Below are 16697 nucleotides of genomic sequence, written 5' to 3' on the forward strand. Positions count from 1 at the left end.
AAATCACTACTCATATTGTAAATGCGAAAGTGTTTGTTTTTGATTTATCGCTTTGTTGGTTTGTCCTTTAATCACACCGCAATGGAGCAACTGATTGGCGTGATTATTTGCATAGATATAGGCAGTTAAACACCTGAAGAGTGACATAGGCTACGTTTCATCACGGAAAATTAACTAGGTTCCAAGGGATTTTAAAAACCTAAAGCCAACCGGACGAAGCCACGGGCATCAGCCAGTCAAACATATTTTGGAAAGTGTTATACTGCCGCTTCAGGTTGCCTTTGAACATAATCTCTAAACTTAACTAATGACAGATCTAAATGTATTGCTAAAAAGGATATCACGAGACTTAGGGTGAAATCTATAGAGCGCACTCAGACTTTGCTTAGACTTAAGACAGAGTTAAAACGAGACAGATGTATATCTCTCACATAAATCTGTCTCGTTTTAACTCAATCTTAAGTCTGAGCAAAGTCAAAGTCCGCTCTTTACATCTCAGCTTTAGACCTTTTTGAGATTGTGTACAACAGAATAAGTCACACTGCCCCTCACATGATACTAGGATGAAGAATGTATGTATGTATGTATATACTTTATTGCACCACAGAAACACAAATGACAGGTTACAAAAAGAAATCTTAATAAGTAGGTACAAAAAGGCGGTCTTATCGCTAAATAGCGATCTCTTCCAGACAACCTTAACGCTAGGGAAAAAACGAACAAATGGACAATGGGAGGTGGTGTAAAATAAACCTAAATACCAATAGGTAAATAAACTAAACCATATAAGAATATAAAATATATATTATTAATACACTAATACATACAGATAAAATATAATAGACATACATAAGACTACATAGATATATATACACATATAGATTTAAATAATAAACTATGCCGTTACTGATGATAGCAAAGAGATAGGTAATGATCTTTGACGTCAAGAATAATATTAGTATGGATGGGAGATAAAAACATACCAGTCATTTCGGCTCTAGTGTAGCCCACGTTAGGGAACACGTCGTTTAGCAACGAGAACAGCAATGGGATGTCCTCCGCTACCAACTTGGGCACCATTGTCTCGCACACTGATTGTATGAGGATGTCTTGCTCGGGGAGTGATTCTGCGATTGATGCCTCATCTGGTACTTCTGTGCCGCGCTCGATTAGATTCTCCTACAAAAGCAGTTTTTGTGTAAAAAATGACATAAAAACTTTTTAAATGAACAGTTTTATTTGGCTTAAAAATATCATTGCATAATCGATAATCACACCATTCTCACGATTTAAGTAATTAGTTTGAGAATGCTCTACAAATCTGCTATCTAAAGGTTTGCATTACTTTCTGCCGCGTACTATACATCAACCTTCAGAAAGGGATTTCGGCTTTGTAGAGCGTTGTCTCTGTCACTCACATCTATGTGACGTTTTGTCGGTCTCAACGACAGAGACAACGCTCTATGAAACCGCTACCTCTTTCCAAAGGTCGATGTACAATATTACAATATTTCCTGCCGGATACTGTAATATGATAGTGAAGCTAAATAAAACTATTAACAATCCTTTTTACCTTTATCTTTTGAATCCGGTCACGCTTGACGTTACCAGCGGATACCAATACAGATTTGAGGGCACGCAGGCCGAAGTCGTAATGGGATTGGTTTGATAGCTGTTCATCACAGAGTCTGAAAAAGAAACAGCCAAATATAAGGTGGTAGCAGTGAAACTCGAGGGTTAACTTCAAAATCTGTATTCTCCACTTATACAGTATTACACAATACACGTAACAACATAACTTGGTGAAATAATAACCTAATCTGGAGGCGGAAGAACGGACTGCTGGCGCTATCGCGTTCGTGGCCTCGACTGGGTGGAAACTGGGACATATCTTATGAGGTCCTTCCATGGATTGGAGCGGTGGACGTAGCCTAGGTTCACCGTGATGAAGATATTTTTTTCTTGTTTTCTTTCAGCTAATAGGAAATAGGTAATTAGCAAATTCTTACTTGAAGAATGGTACAATCTTGCAAGCCAGCTTCTCGGCAGTTCTGAACCCTTGGCTGAACAGCATGACTTCCGCGATGAGTTGCCTGTCTGGAGTGGTCATCGCCAGACTGCGGAAGAGCTTCTTGAGGTTATCGGGCAAGTTGGAGCGGCCGGCGTAGCCTGGGTTCATTGTGATGAAGATCGCCATGTCTTGGCTCACGCGGACCTGTTTGCCTACTAGTTCCACTGTTATGGATTTGCCTGGAACAATTTATAGATAAGTCATTATCCATACTTCCATACTATTTACTAGTATTATAAATGCGAAAGTATCTGTCTCTCTGTCTGTCCGTCTGCTTGCTTTTCACAGTACAACAGTTTAACCAATTTAGATGAAATTTGGTACAGAGTTAGCTTACATTCCGAGGAAGGACATAGGCTACTTTTTATGCCGGATAATTATTTAATTATCCGGCATAAAAAGTACCCACGGGATTTTTAAAAAACCTAAATCCATGCGGAGTCTCGGACATCATCTGTATAAAATAGGTAACGCCAAACTTCTTGAATACTCTGAGGTGGACAAGTAGTATCGCATTAGCACTAAACAGGCATTTGCAGAGTGGGAGCAGAGCATATCCCATAGAGGCAATCCGTGCCTGTTAGGATGTTAATGTGCTTATGACAACCCCTTTGAAGCTACTTTCTGTTAACAACTTTAAGCGGCCTCGTAGATAGCTACATAGATTTAGAAACACGTCTCACTTCACGAACTTCGGTGCTCCATCGAGTTATTTCCTTCCAAACTTTATCCCGTCAAAGGAATTTCAGAATTCCCAGACAATGCACTTACCGCTACAAATAAAACTGCCACCTCCCTTGTATCCTACATGCGATAGTAAATCGAACGGCTGCTATACGCACGTGCCTAGTGATCCAAATTCCAAAGGACTTAAAGGACTTAAAAAGAATATCATTTCTCCGCCCACATTCGCAATGGTTATGGCTCTATCATAATTTATATGCATAATTTATAATCTGTCGCTAAGACACAATACTTCAGAAAAATATACACCATTTTATCAAGTTTTTACATTACTATCCCATCCTTAGAAAAAACCGGCCAAGTGCGAGTCAGACTCGTGAACCGAGTGGTTCTGTCTTATTTTTTAGACATTTTGCACGATAAATCAAAAACTATTATGCATAAAAATAAATAAAAATCCGTTTCAGAATGTGCAAAGTCAGGAAGAGATCAGTAGAATTTCTGTTAGCTTTGATACCGAAAGTAGTTTTTTTTGCAGACGAGTTACTTACTCGTATTGTCTCCTTCTTGGTGACTCTTAAGCGCTTCCTGTATGGTCTGTACTTGTTGCGAAACGGCCGAAAGCATTCTTTCTTCCAGACGATTAAATTCATCGAAGCAACCCCAAGCTCCAACCTACCAAATTAAACCAAAATATTTGACGATCTTTAAATATTCATTTACAGCAGTTTATAATGCTTATTTGGTTGTTCACCAATTCTGAACTAATAGACGATCCAAAAGTAAAGCTATCCTTCTCACAATGCTCCTTGTGAAATAGGATAGCACTACATTTAGACCTGAAAATTTATAGAGTCATATTATGTAGTCAGTCCTAATCATACCTGACAAAGACCAACGAAGATTCTTCCCATAGCTTGGAAGTCGAATGTTTCGTCGCAGTTGAACACCAAAACGAATCGACCGAGTTGGTTGCCGAGAGCTTTTACTGACTCAGTTTTACCCGTACCAGCGGGACCTATACAAAAAATACAATGATATGGAAAATGGTCATCTATAAATAAAAAGCTGGGTATATTTAAATAAATTGCGTGATTCTGTCTTCTCCACTCTCAAGATGTAACATGTGATTGTATAATAGTCGCTGAATTTGGATTTCGTATAGGATTGATAGACGGCCCGCGTTGACAAATCGATACAGAATAACGCTCTTTCAACTGGATACCATATCTCAATAGTTTGTGGTTAGGAGCGCGCTAAATCAAAATTTATTTCATGTACAACTAGTGTCTCTAATACTACGCTTGTGACTCGACCGCCCGGTTCAGAATGTAGATTCTACTAAAAGCCGGCAAGAAACTCAGTTGCTCTTTTCAAATCACAAAACGATACAATATATAATACTAGGGGGCAACTGAAAGCTCAGCCGGTTGCTTTCACACAACTTTGTCACTAAACAATTTCTTAAATCATTTGTTTTTTTGGCATTGTTTACATCTTAATCATGTTTTGAAGACTGTTAAAAATGGCAAAGAGACGCTCTATAGCAAAAGTAGTTCCAGTTTCTGGCCTTGTCCAGAAACAAATAAATTATACAAAACTTACCAAATGGAGAACCTCCAAGTCTTGCTTCCAAAGCCTGAGTCATAGTAAGATAGCAGCGGTCTGTCAATGGAGTTTGAACTAAGCGATCTTGGACACCCAAATATTCGAAGCCATAGAGAAACTTGGCATTTGCCATGTGGATGGTTAGCTGTTGTAATACCTGTAAAAAGAAAAAAATATTTTTGTTTTAATGATGCGATGTCAATTTTTTTTCCATGTTGCTGCTCGAAGTTTTATAGGTCAGTTCCTTTCGAAATTTTGAAAAATAAAACCGCGCATAGCCGCGGTTTTTACTAGCAGTTGGCCGATAGGCCCTTTGCAGCGGGAAAAATTTCAAGGGAAATTAGAAATTGTACGCGGACGAAGTCGCGGTTAACCGCTAGTTAATCATTTCTGTAAAATTCAAGACTTTTACACTTGCCTCTAAATTACACAAATGCCATGAAAATCGACATTTGATCATTTGTTTTATTTTGTTGCGAAATTTTTGTCTAACATTAGCATATTAGTCCAGGAATTTGTCGGCTCCGAGTTTGATCGGGTCGGCATTGCCGCAGGCGGCGGAGTTTCGTTTATTTATGTGATACTGGCTGACGCCCGCGACTTCGTACGTGTAGATTTAGGTTTTTAAAAATCCCATGAGAAGTCTTTGATTTCCCGGGATAAAAAGTAGCCTATGTCACTCTACAGGTCTTTAACTATACCCATGCAGAACAGCACGTTGATCTGTTGCTACGTTGCGACGTGATTGAAGGACAAACCAACACACTTTCGCATTTATAACATGGGTACTGATGGGTAATGATGTATGACAAAATGTCGCTATGTACAACAGAATACTTACGTCGTTATTTCTGGGGTCGAAGTAGCAGCGCATCTCGCACAACCACTCGAATGATCTGGGGCTGTTGACGTCCGATGCGATGAGGCGTCGCGTCACCGTACGCTTGTGGACGAACTCGTTGATCTGCAAGGAGTAATTTATTACCCTAATAGCCAATCTAATAAAAAAAAAAAAAATCTTTTTTATTCGAATAAACTTTTACAAGTACTTTCGAATAGTCGGATGCATCTACCACTGGTTCGGAATGCCTTTCCTACCGAGAAGAACCAGCAAGAAACTCGGCGGTTGCTCTTTTCAAATATTCGATATAGGTACAAAATTATGCCATGTATAAAATAGTATTTGCAGTCTTGTGCGTCGCCGGAACGACCTGCAGGTCAAATCCACGCTCTTTTATCATTTAGATAATCTTCAATTGTGTAATATGCTTTTTTCAGGAGCATATTTTTAATAGATTTTTAAACTTGTGAAAAGTCCAAAATAGTTTGCGGGATTTTATTATAAAAGGTAATACCCATACCCACAAATGACTTTTGGACTTTCCTGAGGCGGAAGGTAGGAGCTGCAAGTTTGTCTCTGTTTCTAGTTAGCCTATCGTGTAGATCACCAATTTTCTTGTAACTAATGTGTAATAGTCCGTAAATGCAAGTGAAAAGTACGTTTTATTCCACAATGGAAACTAAGAATAACAGGACTAAATGTTTGATGAATGCTAATTTTTGATTTTTTTTAATAAGAATATTAGCCATGTTAAATGACTAATATTCCCCTTTCCTCTCCAACTAAGCGTCAGGCTTGTGCTAGGAGTAGGTACGACAATAGTGCAACCGGCAGGGTTTGAACCGTCGACCTTTCGGTTCTAGTACACTCCTTTACCGGTTGAGCTATTGAGGCTCTAGGAATTAAAAACCACACGAACCAACAAAAAAAATGGTTTGCGTCAAGCACACCAGAGCGCTACGACAAACCAGTGTGCATATCTACAAATTACAAACTCCGTTGGTCTTCGGACTCCACGCTCTGGTGCTCAGAGTGGCCTCTACGTCCTCCAATCACAGACTCGAGTACTCACAAGGTGTTCCAGCTTCCTCCTCCGCAGAGGCGGTTGCTCCTGCAGCACGGAGTCAGCGAGAATGTTGAGCATGTGTTCAACGTGCTGCAGCACTCGACCCAGCGCGTCGCCGCCGCCGCCCACCAGAGCCGCCTCCACGTCCTCGGACCACAGGATCTGGACGGCTAGAACTACGATTTGAGCCTGAAACAAGTTTATTTTCGAAGCAACGACTTTTACAGTAAGGGGCTGCTATATTTTGAAGCCAGTGTCATATGCAAAAGTACATAAACACTGCGTCAGTATAAGTCCCGCAAATTGCTATTGCGCTGGAACTATGTCTCATCGAAATGACGTCACTTGACGTATATTTAAGTAAAACTATACCATCAGCTCGAAACTTCAGTCTAGTGCTGACGTCACTAAAATGGTGGCCACGCGCATTAGCAATTTGCGGGACTTATATCTAAGTAGACTGTGCCGCTATGCGCATACGTGTCACGCACACAATCGTACTAATTTGTCATCACTTTCAAAAGACGAATGTATGAGAAAATTTTGAAGTAAACTTGAACTTCTTCAAGCGGTACTTGAGAGTAACTCCAATCTTTTTTTCGGACGCCAGGAAATTTTGCGTTGCTACATCCGTATTTAAAATGGCCGCCAGACAGAACAGCTCTAATGAGGTAGCCAAGTTTTATCGAGGTGTTTTAAAGTACAAAACAAAGTAGTTAGTGCCATAGAGTAAAAGCTTTTTTTTTAATTTTGTGATTATGTTCAAAAAGTATAAAGTGTAGCCACTTTGAGTACAATAATGGGGCCGATTCTCTAGTACACAATCTCTAAACTAAACTAAATTAACAGGTCTAAATCTAGTGCTATCCTTTTCCGTAAGCATCATTATGAAAGGGATAGCAATATGTGTGTGTGTGATATTTTAGTTTAGTTTAGAGATTGTGTACAAAAGAATTAGCCACACTGTGGCATTGTACACAATCCAGTTTAGTTTAGAGATTGTGCACAAGAGAATCGGCCCCATTTTCACTTTAATTTCTTGAAGAAACTCTTACCTGATATTTGTCACACCAGTCTATAAACTTCTGCGCGTCAACGTCTCCGTCTTTGAACTGCTTGACCTCGCCCACGGCGTCCTTGAGGCGGCACGCGAGTGTGACGCGCATTTCCCGCTCCACCATGGAAAGCCACGAGTTGATCTTCGGGTTCTCTACCGTTGATACCGGCGATGTGAAATAGACCTGAAAATTTCGGTTTCATGAATCCGAAGAGAAACCGAAAAGACCTTGGCGTTTTTGTGTTCCTGTATGATGTCGATGATGGTTAGGTGTCATAAGAAGGTTCCACTGAGCCGTTCCAACCAACTGTTGGTTGGTGGTAAATAAAAACACTACCCATTTAATTAAAAATTGCGAAAGTGTGACTAAAACAAGTGTATTTAAACTAGTTAAATACAAAAAAAAAAGATTTATAACAGATACACATAAGTAGCTCATTTTAAGCTCGAAGTTTCAAGAATCTTCTGAGATGTTATACAATATTATTCCGAAATTGTTGTTTAAACAAACACCTATTAATTATTATAAATTTTGTGACGGATACCGTACATTTTTAAAACAATCTGACCTCTTCGCCCTCGCGGGACGCGATTCCATTGATAATAGTGTTGTCCTCGTTGAGAATGATGGCTGCGACGCCGGCAAACATCTTCTTGAAGTGCTTCTGAAGACGAGCGATGTTCTTGCTGTTACCGATGATTTCCAACAAGTCTTCGTCGCCCACGAAGTAGAAACTGTTGAAATTTTGTTTCATTAAATAATGCTATGGCATAGTTAGAGGTGCATGCCCGGGATCAAACCCCTGACCTCCCGAATAGGTTAATTATCCTTTTATTAACCTAACCAGCTATTATTAAATAAAATGAAATATGGGAAATCAATTAATTCCAGACACTGATTTTGACTGCACATTAGTCTAGCTTACGGGCCTCAAGGCATGGCCTCCTTGCCCGGGTGCAGCACGGGGAAGTGATGCTCCCACTGTGATGGTGCTTTTAGCAGGGTTTTCATGGTCCAATAAAGTAATACAAGCGATATCTTACCGCGGGAAGCTGCTTCTCTCGCGCTCCAAGTATTCGCCGAGTGCTTTCTGTATCTTGCCAAGTAGATCAGCCAGGCGCTCCAGAGAACGCTGCACGCCCGGGATGTTGAGCACGTCCATCACCATTGGCGATTTGCTCACCTTCTTCATCAGGCCTAGGAATTCCGAGCTGGGGAGGAAAACAAAAAAATAAAGATCCATACTAATATAATAAATGCGAAAGTGTTTCTGTCGGTCTGCTAGCTTTTTACAGCCCATCTGTTATAATGATTTTGAGGAAATTTGGTACAGAGATAGCTTGCACCTTGGAGAAGGATATAGGCTACTTTTCATCCCAGGATCACTACCCACTGGATTCTTAAAAACCTAAATCCACTGGTCATCTTTTGTTAATCATTAAGTTAGTCTCATAATTTGGTTTAGAAAAATCACAGTTATTTCCTCACATACCAACACGAGAAACACTTATATCATTGAGTCTGAATTAATAAAACCGCAATTTTTCAATAAATTTTATCGGTAAAAAGTGAACAGGGAAAAGGCATCAAAAACTAAAATGGAAAGGCAAAAGCTGTGTTCAAATAAACTTTTCCTTTTTTCTTAAATACGAACCTAATACTTTGGAAACGGCTAGTCTCGACTGGCAGCAGAGTCTTGATATCAGCGGAGCCGCTAAAGATACCTTCAAGGTACACCCAGCGGCGCTGTACGTCGATCCATACGTCAAATAGTGCGTTGATACGATTCAATTTCTCTTCCCACGTTAATGCTTCTTCTTCAAAGACCTAGACAAATAAAAATACTCATAAAAACTATAGTCAGACCATAACATACCATTCGACATAGATACAAAATTTCGTTCGACAACATTATGATCTAATTTTTTTTCAGACATTTTGCAGTACTGAAGATGCGAGGTTCATCGGCAGTATCGACTTCGCTGTAAAATGTGTGGATAATAGTCGCTGTTGACGTCATAAACATAATTGTATGTTTGTAATTTTTATGACAGTGTTTTACCTACACTTCAAGGAAATATAATTTTAATACATACATAGATATCAAAACTTACTTAACCGGCAGGATTCGAATCCGCGTCTCCTATGGGTATGACGTATCTTTTTCGATGCATCGGATACGACCGACTTTTGCAGTAGAAACGAACGTTTAGAAATACGTTGCATGCGCCTCTTGCAAGTCATGGCGTGGTAAACAGTCGCTTATATAACCTTAAAATTTTGAATGTTTTATACCTTATAGTACGGGGAAAGTTTCATAGCAGCCACACTGTTGATATGCTCTTTAACTTTGTTGAACAGGTCATCCCAGCCTCGGATAATCTTGCATTTGTTCTGATAGTTGATGAGGTCCAGTTCATAGCTTTGCCAGGATTCGCGAACCTGTTAAATAGATTGTTAAGTACATTATTTTGACATTTTCTAGAAATTGTCAGATTTTAATTACTTAATTCCATTGGATACGATAATTTAATACTGAGTTTCTAAAAGACAATTTTATTCTTGTATTATCCACCATACACGTGTAAAATTTAAATCCTCACGCGTCGTTTTATATATGCAATTTCATGTCAAAAGTAGGATTTTAGAGTCCTTATTGTAAAGGTGAACCGTACTTTTGAAATGACAATTGACCCATAAAGTTACAATGGCGCGTGAGGAGTCTCGAGTACGGACTATAATATATACATTGGGTAGAATTTCTGTAAATCACTTCTTAGTGGGGGTCTACATTATAAAGAAAATCTACATGTTTTTAAGTTTCTAGACCCAGCAGTTTGACTAGCACGTGATGTTGATATATCAGGCTGTCGGAACTAAGGCTAAGATCTATAGAGTGCATGTTGACTTTGCTCAGACTTAAGATTGAGTTAAAACGAGACAGGTTCATGTGAGAGATATACATCTGTCTCGTTTTGACTCAGTCTTAAGTCTAAGCAAAGTCAGAATGCGCTCTATAGATTTCACCCTTAGTTACTCCTTCTATATATGCTAAAGAGATTTTTAAATATGATAAAGAAAGAGAACAACATCGAACAAGAATCATCACCTTTCTATAGTCGGGTAAAAATCGGGTTGAATTATATACCTGTTTCAAGAACTCTTCAAGTGCCATTTCTCCTTGGGCCACGGATACCACATCCTTCACAGTGTGTTCATTATGTAGCAAATCGGCATCCCACACTTGACCGAGAGTTAGCTCAGAAAGGGACCAGTCCACTTTGAGGGCGCGGCATAGTTGGCGCCAATGACGCTCTTTTAGAGCATCCGATTTCAACTCCACGATCAACATATTGACCTGGAAAGTGGAAATTATTAATTTCTTCCTCTATTATAATACCCCCATCTAAAATATAATGGCTTGAAACAGCGAAATGATAGGAGTTTCTACAGGAATTGTAATAAGTGCTTCAAAATCGGCCCGAAAAATAAAAGCAAAAATAATAGTTTGACCTTATTTCAAACTAGTCTACTCTTTAGACTTATTTCTTAGGTGATAAGTTTTATTTTAGAATATGTTTTTGTTCTTATTTAAAAAAAATGGCCACTTGAGCGATGTCATTTTGCTCGTGATTCCTATTATTCTATATCAATGGCTTGAAAACTCCTGCTAGCTGTGCTCATAACCTAGAGATATATCAATATTATTTTATTTGTGAGTGAAGTTAGCAGGACCTGGTATTTATTAGCATTAGGACAGGACAATAATGTTCTTTGCGTATGGTGACTGGCATGTTACAAGTGCTTGAATTTTCATATTTTTGTTTGATTATTATTGTGTGAAAAGTACAATGTTAATATAGGCCATACCTTAGTATACGACTGAAGTAGTTTGCGGACGTATTCGTAGCTGTCGTACATACGCAGCCGAGCTGGCAACTCCTTCAGTTCATTTAACATCGCTTCCAGTTGTTGCCTAAAACATTGTACTTTATACAACTACATTATCACAAAAGATTGGGCCATCAATTTTAGCTAGAAATATCTAGGAAAACTTTAGGAAGAACTGTCTTTAATTTTTTATTATCTTTAAAAACCAGTAACAAACTGAAGATCAAAGTGCGCTTTTCTGTCTGTAGGTTTTATCAGAATAACTCTTATATTTGGTGTTGCAACGACTGAGCGGCGTTGTATTTCATATAGTATTTATAAGCTTCATAACCAATAAAGTATAATAATTTAGATCAATATCAATAACATTACAAATTCTATCCAGAGCTATAATAAAATGTCATATTGTCGAACGTTTGTGGTAGGTACCTCAGTTTTCTAGGCTGTACAGAAAGCCAGGGCTTTTCCCTGATGTCGTCAATCTGTGTCCATATCTTGCTGAGTGATGACCACACTCCGCGTAAATCTTGCAGTTCTTCCAGCGCCACCGTCATACGCTCATTGTTTACTGAGCTGCCTGTTACATAAAATTTTTAGGTTAAATGTTTTGCCACACATATTGTCGATGTCGATTCCCCCAATAGTTCCATTCGGGTTATTCAAGGGATAAACAAAAATCTTAAAAGACAACAACAAATTAAGCAACTCGTCTGGTGCTGTAGATGTTAACCTGGAGTCTAGTTAAAGCATCATCAGGTCTAGTTGAGCTATCAGTGGATTTGCTGCATTCCCAATCAGCGAGAAACAGCAAAGATTTCCATGTTTTCGTGGGTTAAAATGAGACGTTACTTACCAGTATCATGCAGTTCCAGTGCCTCCTTGGCTTTAGCAACATTGTCTCTCTCGTCCTTGAGGCGGGTGTATCTAGTCTCCATAGCCTGGAGTCTAGTTAAGGCGTCCTCAGGTCTAGTGGAGCCGTCAGTGGGCTTGCTGCGTTCCCATTCAGCGAGGAACTCGAGAGTTCGAGCCTCGACGGCTTTGTCTTCAGCTACGATCTTTTGTTGGAGAGATGCGACCTGGAAGGGACTCCTATATTAATCACTCAAATACGCATTTTGTATATGATTTGAACATTAACTTACTGTGGTTAAATTAAGTTTTTTTTATTAATTCAATACTCAATTTAGCTCAGTCTGGAAATTTTCTAGGGTGAAAACCATTGGTCATTTTTATGTTCCAATGCAAGGCTCAAATATAATTCAGGATATAACTCCTCCAAGTCCGTATTTTATACAACTTTGATAGTTTTAATCGAATAACTTATACTATCATATTACCTGAGTTTGAATAGAGGAATCCTTCCTTCGCATGATTTCATTGAAAGCGCTCCATTCACCTTCAATATTGTCAACATGTAGCCATTGGGCTGGGAATTGGAATCTACGAAAATAAATAAGATAGAAAGCCATTAAAATCCTGTAAATTATAGGTAGATCACTTTTAAAAACCAGTTAGAGAGATCAGCATACCTTTGTCTTTCCAGAATACGCTGGGCTTCTCTGTAAATGTCAACCTGTTTCTCCCAAGCCAAGACTTCTCTCTTCAGTTGTTGCACATAAGTGATAAGAGACACCGCATCGCTAGTGGAGGCTGCCTCTGCGAGAATGAACAAGACGTAAAGTTCAAACAGTGCTCCGTTATATTTTCATATCATACAGTAGATCTAGCTTACTGACAAGGATTGTATCACGCGGAATTCGATATAGTAGAAAATTTAGAAAAAAAATCGGTTTTCTGGATTCAGAAGTAGATAAAACCTATAATCACAATTTTCTTCTTGCATGTCTGATAGGTTAAACGGATGGGCCGTGAAAAGCTAGCAAACAGACAAACACAATTTCGCAATTATTATAATATTAGTATGGATTAAGTGTAAACCATATCCATACTAATATTATAAATGCGAAAGTGTGTCTGTCTGTCTGCCTGCTAGCGTTTCACGGTCCATCCGTTAAACTGATTTTGATGAACTTTTGGTACAGGGATAGCTTGCATCCCGGGGAAGGACATAGGCTACTTTTGATCCCGAAAAATTAAAGAGTTTCCATGGGATTTTCAAAACCTAAATCCACGCAGACAAACTCGCGAGCATAATCTAGTCGTAGTTAAAAAAAGCATACCAATAGTTTGCTGTTCAAGTTGCCCTCTGGACTTGGCAAGCCTGGCGTGGAACTGCACCATCTCTCCGCCCAGCAGAGCGCCGAACTTGCCAAGAACTTCTTTGTGCCACGCGTCGTATTTCAGCGCAACTTTGCTTTGCACGCGAGCGAAGTCGATCACAACGGGCCCGTATTCGCGACGCGTATCCGACGTATCAAATGTCGTACGAGATTTTCTGATAAAATCAAATACAAGTTAGTACAATTTTACAATGAAATAGTTTTTATAGTCTATTAAAAAATCATGTTTCTCTATACACCTACAACAGTCCTTCAGGTCCATTTCATTCTGACGTTATTCGAGATGCGATATTAACGGTTTAGGTATGCAATACTATGATGATGCATCTAAGTCATTATCTGTTTTGAGTTTTGACCAATATTTTACTACTGTTTTAGTTTCACTTCAGGCCACTTGTATCCTTATTTTTGTTCTAATATCTTCAAACCTTGGTTACATAATAAGATTAAAGTGAAGAAAATAAAGCAAAACATCTTACTTGATATCATTTAGACACTTGATCCATAAGGTGATGTCTTCCCCGAGACGTCCATACAAGCTTTCCGGTTGGAGATCCCATAGCGCTTGGTAACTAAATAAAAACACACATATTCTCATAACTGACAAATATACAAACCTAAAACATAACATAATAATTTGAGAGCTATTTTAATTGATTACACAACGATTGTAGCATGAAACTTTCAACAGTAATTAGAATAGAGAGTGTTTATGTCGAAACTATCGTTTTTCCGTCGTCATGGACAATTATTTTCTCTAGAATGTTTCTAACACATGTGGTATAAAATTTGGGATCGTTTAAGAAGAATCAGAGTTTTTCTGTGTTATACTAACAATATATGAGCGCGTTTGGAACTCGTGTTGAAGTTTTAAGTATATGTAATTAATTAGCACCATTACATCATTATCTAACAAATTCAACAATTGACAATCAAAGTGTACAATGGGGCCGATTCTCTTGTACACAATATCTAAACTAAACTAAATTAAGGGGTCTAAATCTAGTGCTATCCTTTTCCGCAAGCAACATTATAAAAGGGATAGCAATAGATTTAGACGTGTCATTTTAGTTTAGTTTAAAGTTTGAGTAAAACGGAATTAGCCACTATGTTATCCAATTTGACTTTAAATAATGATTTCATAACTTACCGCAACCATTCGTCGACATATTCACGCACTTGCGATATCTTTTGTTCGATGGCATCGTACGCGTTTTCGAGTGGTGATGAACCGCCGGGCAGCTTTGTGAGCAAGTTCCTGTACGTAGCGGTCTGAGCACGCGCGACTCCCACTTGGTATCTGTTGGATTTGACATAAGATGAAATCTTTTGGCCAATTACAACGCCAAATTGTGAATGTCTTTTGTATCAAATAGACGAATTAATCGCTCAATTGTATCCCTAACAGAAATATGATGGGTCGAAATAAATGTTTTTTATTTTATTTCATACCTACCATGTTGCAAACATAACCAAGTTAACAACAATTCTTGACTGAGATGCTGTGTCGAAGATAAACAAAGTAAAGTCCATACAAAATGACTCCTTATGCGCCATTTTAACTCTATGAGTCAACTGTCATGTCAAAAGTACGGCTCACCTTCGACTAAAATCGTTCGGCATACAAGGAAATGAACAAGCTGACATGTGGGCTAAGCAAGCTATACAGTCAGGATCCCCAACATACAGCTGCATCTTCCCAAGAGACCTCATCCCTCTGGCTAAAACTTACATGCATAAGGACTGGAATGTAAGATGGAATACTACCCAATTAAACATAGCCAAACACTATAGATATATCCAGCCCAATATTCCCCGCAAACCCTGGTTTTTCAAATCCAAAAAACTAAATAAAAGGACAATATCTGTACTATGTAGGCTACGATTAGGCCACATATGCTCCCCAGTGTTTTTAAATAAAATCAGGGTGAGAGATAGCTCGCTTTGTGAATGTGGTCTGGATGAGCACATATTTTTCAATTGTACTAACCACCCCATATCTTTGTACGAGCTTCTACCCCATAATATCCCTCGCCCAATTCATTTCCCTTATCTCCTCTCTTTTCCTAATCCTTCGATCCTAAGATGTCTATGCAATTATATTAATTTGTATGATATTAAATTATAATGTATTTCTAACATCATTGTTTAATGTTTTAACTGTCATGATATTATTAGTGGTTATATTTCCTTTATGTTAAACTAAAATCATACTAATTGTCCATGAATGTATAAACTTTTTTTTTTTTTTTTTTTTTTTTTTTTTTTTGTCGTAAAGCACTGTCACCAGTACTTTACTACCATTACAATCTAGCCTATGAAAGAGGCTAATAAGCAATATTATATTAACCTAAACTTATAAACGTACTTATACCTAAGAATCTGTCCATTGACTTAGCTTAGTTTATAGTTAAGATACCTTATTGGAAGACACTTTGTTCTTGTGTTCTTTAAATTGCACTAGCACTATGCTTTCACTTTGTTCGTGTGATCTTTGATTTGCACTAGCACTACACTTTCACTATAACTACACTAGCTCAAAAGGCTTAGTCCTCTTAAGTCTACGTATTAGGTCTGTGTTGTCGAGGAGCTGGATAGCCTCGACGTTAACATGTTCATGGAGCCTACGTTCGTGGGATTTAGCGTGTTTGCTAATAGCTGTGTCCACGAAGCCCATTTGGAGATCGCGATGAATGTCTACATTCCTGACGTACCAGGGTGCATTGACGATACCCCTAAGCACTTTATTTTGGAATCGCTGAATTATTAGTAAATTGGTCTTTCTGGTACAGCCCCACAACTGGATACCATAAGTCCACACTGGCATTAGGACTTGTTTGTATAATAGTATCTTATTTTTAGTTGACAGTGATGAGTTTCTGCCTATGAGCCAGTACAATTTTTTGTACCGTAACTCTAGCTCTTCTTTTTTCTTCTTGACATGTGCTTTCCAGCGTAGCTTACTGTCAAGAGTCATTCCAAGATATTTTGCCGTGTTAGCATAGGGTATCTTTTGTTGGTCAATATAAATGGGATAATATTTTGGTATTTTATTAGTAAAATCAATATGGGCAGACTTGGAATCGTTAAGTCTTATTCTCCATTTTTTCGTCCATTTATGTAGTTCATTTAGAGCTATTTGAACTTTTCCCGATGCCTCCTGGTGAGTATTACCCACAGCTATGATAGCAGTATCATCGGCAAAAGTAGCGATGGTATTGTGATCGGGTTGTGGAAG

At 38.5% G+C, this 16697-nt stretch overlaps 1 protein-coding gene across 7 annotated transcripts in view; it reads right to left on the reverse strand.

The window, feature by feature from the left end:
• Nucleotides 1–16697, reverse strand: part of Dhc64C (dynein heavy chain, cytoplasmic) — an 80164-nt gene that overhangs the window by 46774 nt on the left and 16693 nt on the right. For all 7 annotated transcript variants that reach the window (XM_069504265.1, XM_069504266.1, XM_069504262.1 and 4 more), the window contains 22 exons: nucleotides 14610–14759; nucleotides 13939–14031; nucleotides 13400–13614; nucleotides 12749–12875; nucleotides 12557–12659; nucleotides 12073–12295; nucleotides 11649–11796; nucleotides 11199–11304; nucleotides 10477–10686; nucleotides 9624–9770; nucleotides 8983–9155; nucleotides 8372–8539; nucleotides 7897–8062; nucleotides 7326–7511; nucleotides 6277–6459; nucleotides 5205–5327; nucleotides 4361–4520; nucleotides 3640–3773; nucleotides 3307–3430; nucleotides 2010–2250; nucleotides 1574–1688; nucleotides 984–1179 (listed from right to left, as the gene is read on the reverse strand). In XM_069504265.1, coding sequence (XP_069360366.1) covers nucleotides 984–1179; nucleotides 1574–1688; nucleotides 2010–2250; nucleotides 3307–3430; nucleotides 3640–3773; nucleotides 4361–4520; nucleotides 5205–5327; nucleotides 6277–6459; nucleotides 7326–7511; nucleotides 7897–8062; nucleotides 8372–8539; nucleotides 8983–9155; nucleotides 9624–9770; nucleotides 10477–10686; nucleotides 11199–11304; nucleotides 11649–11796; nucleotides 12073–12295; nucleotides 12557–12659; nucleotides 12749–12875; nucleotides 13400–13614; nucleotides 13939–14031; nucleotides 14610–14759 — 3491 coding nt within the window. The remainder of the gene's footprint in view (nucleotides 1–983; nucleotides 1180–1573; nucleotides 1689–2009; nucleotides 2251–3306; nucleotides 3431–3639; nucleotides 3774–4360; nucleotides 4521–5204; nucleotides 5328–6276; nucleotides 6460–7325; nucleotides 7512–7896; nucleotides 8063–8371; nucleotides 8540–8982; nucleotides 9156–9623; nucleotides 9771–10476; nucleotides 10687–11198; nucleotides 11305–11648; nucleotides 11797–12072; nucleotides 12296–12556; nucleotides 12660–12748; nucleotides 12876–13399; nucleotides 13615–13938; nucleotides 14032–14609; nucleotides 14760–16697) is intronic.

Source organism: Maniola hyperantus, chromosome 17, assembly GCF_902806685.2.
Source record: "Maniola hyperantus chromosome 17, iAphHyp1.2, whole genome shotgun sequence".
Classification (NCBI taxonomy): domain Eukaryota; kingdom Metazoa; phylum Arthropoda; class Insecta; order Lepidoptera; family Nymphalidae; genus Maniola; species Maniola hyperantus.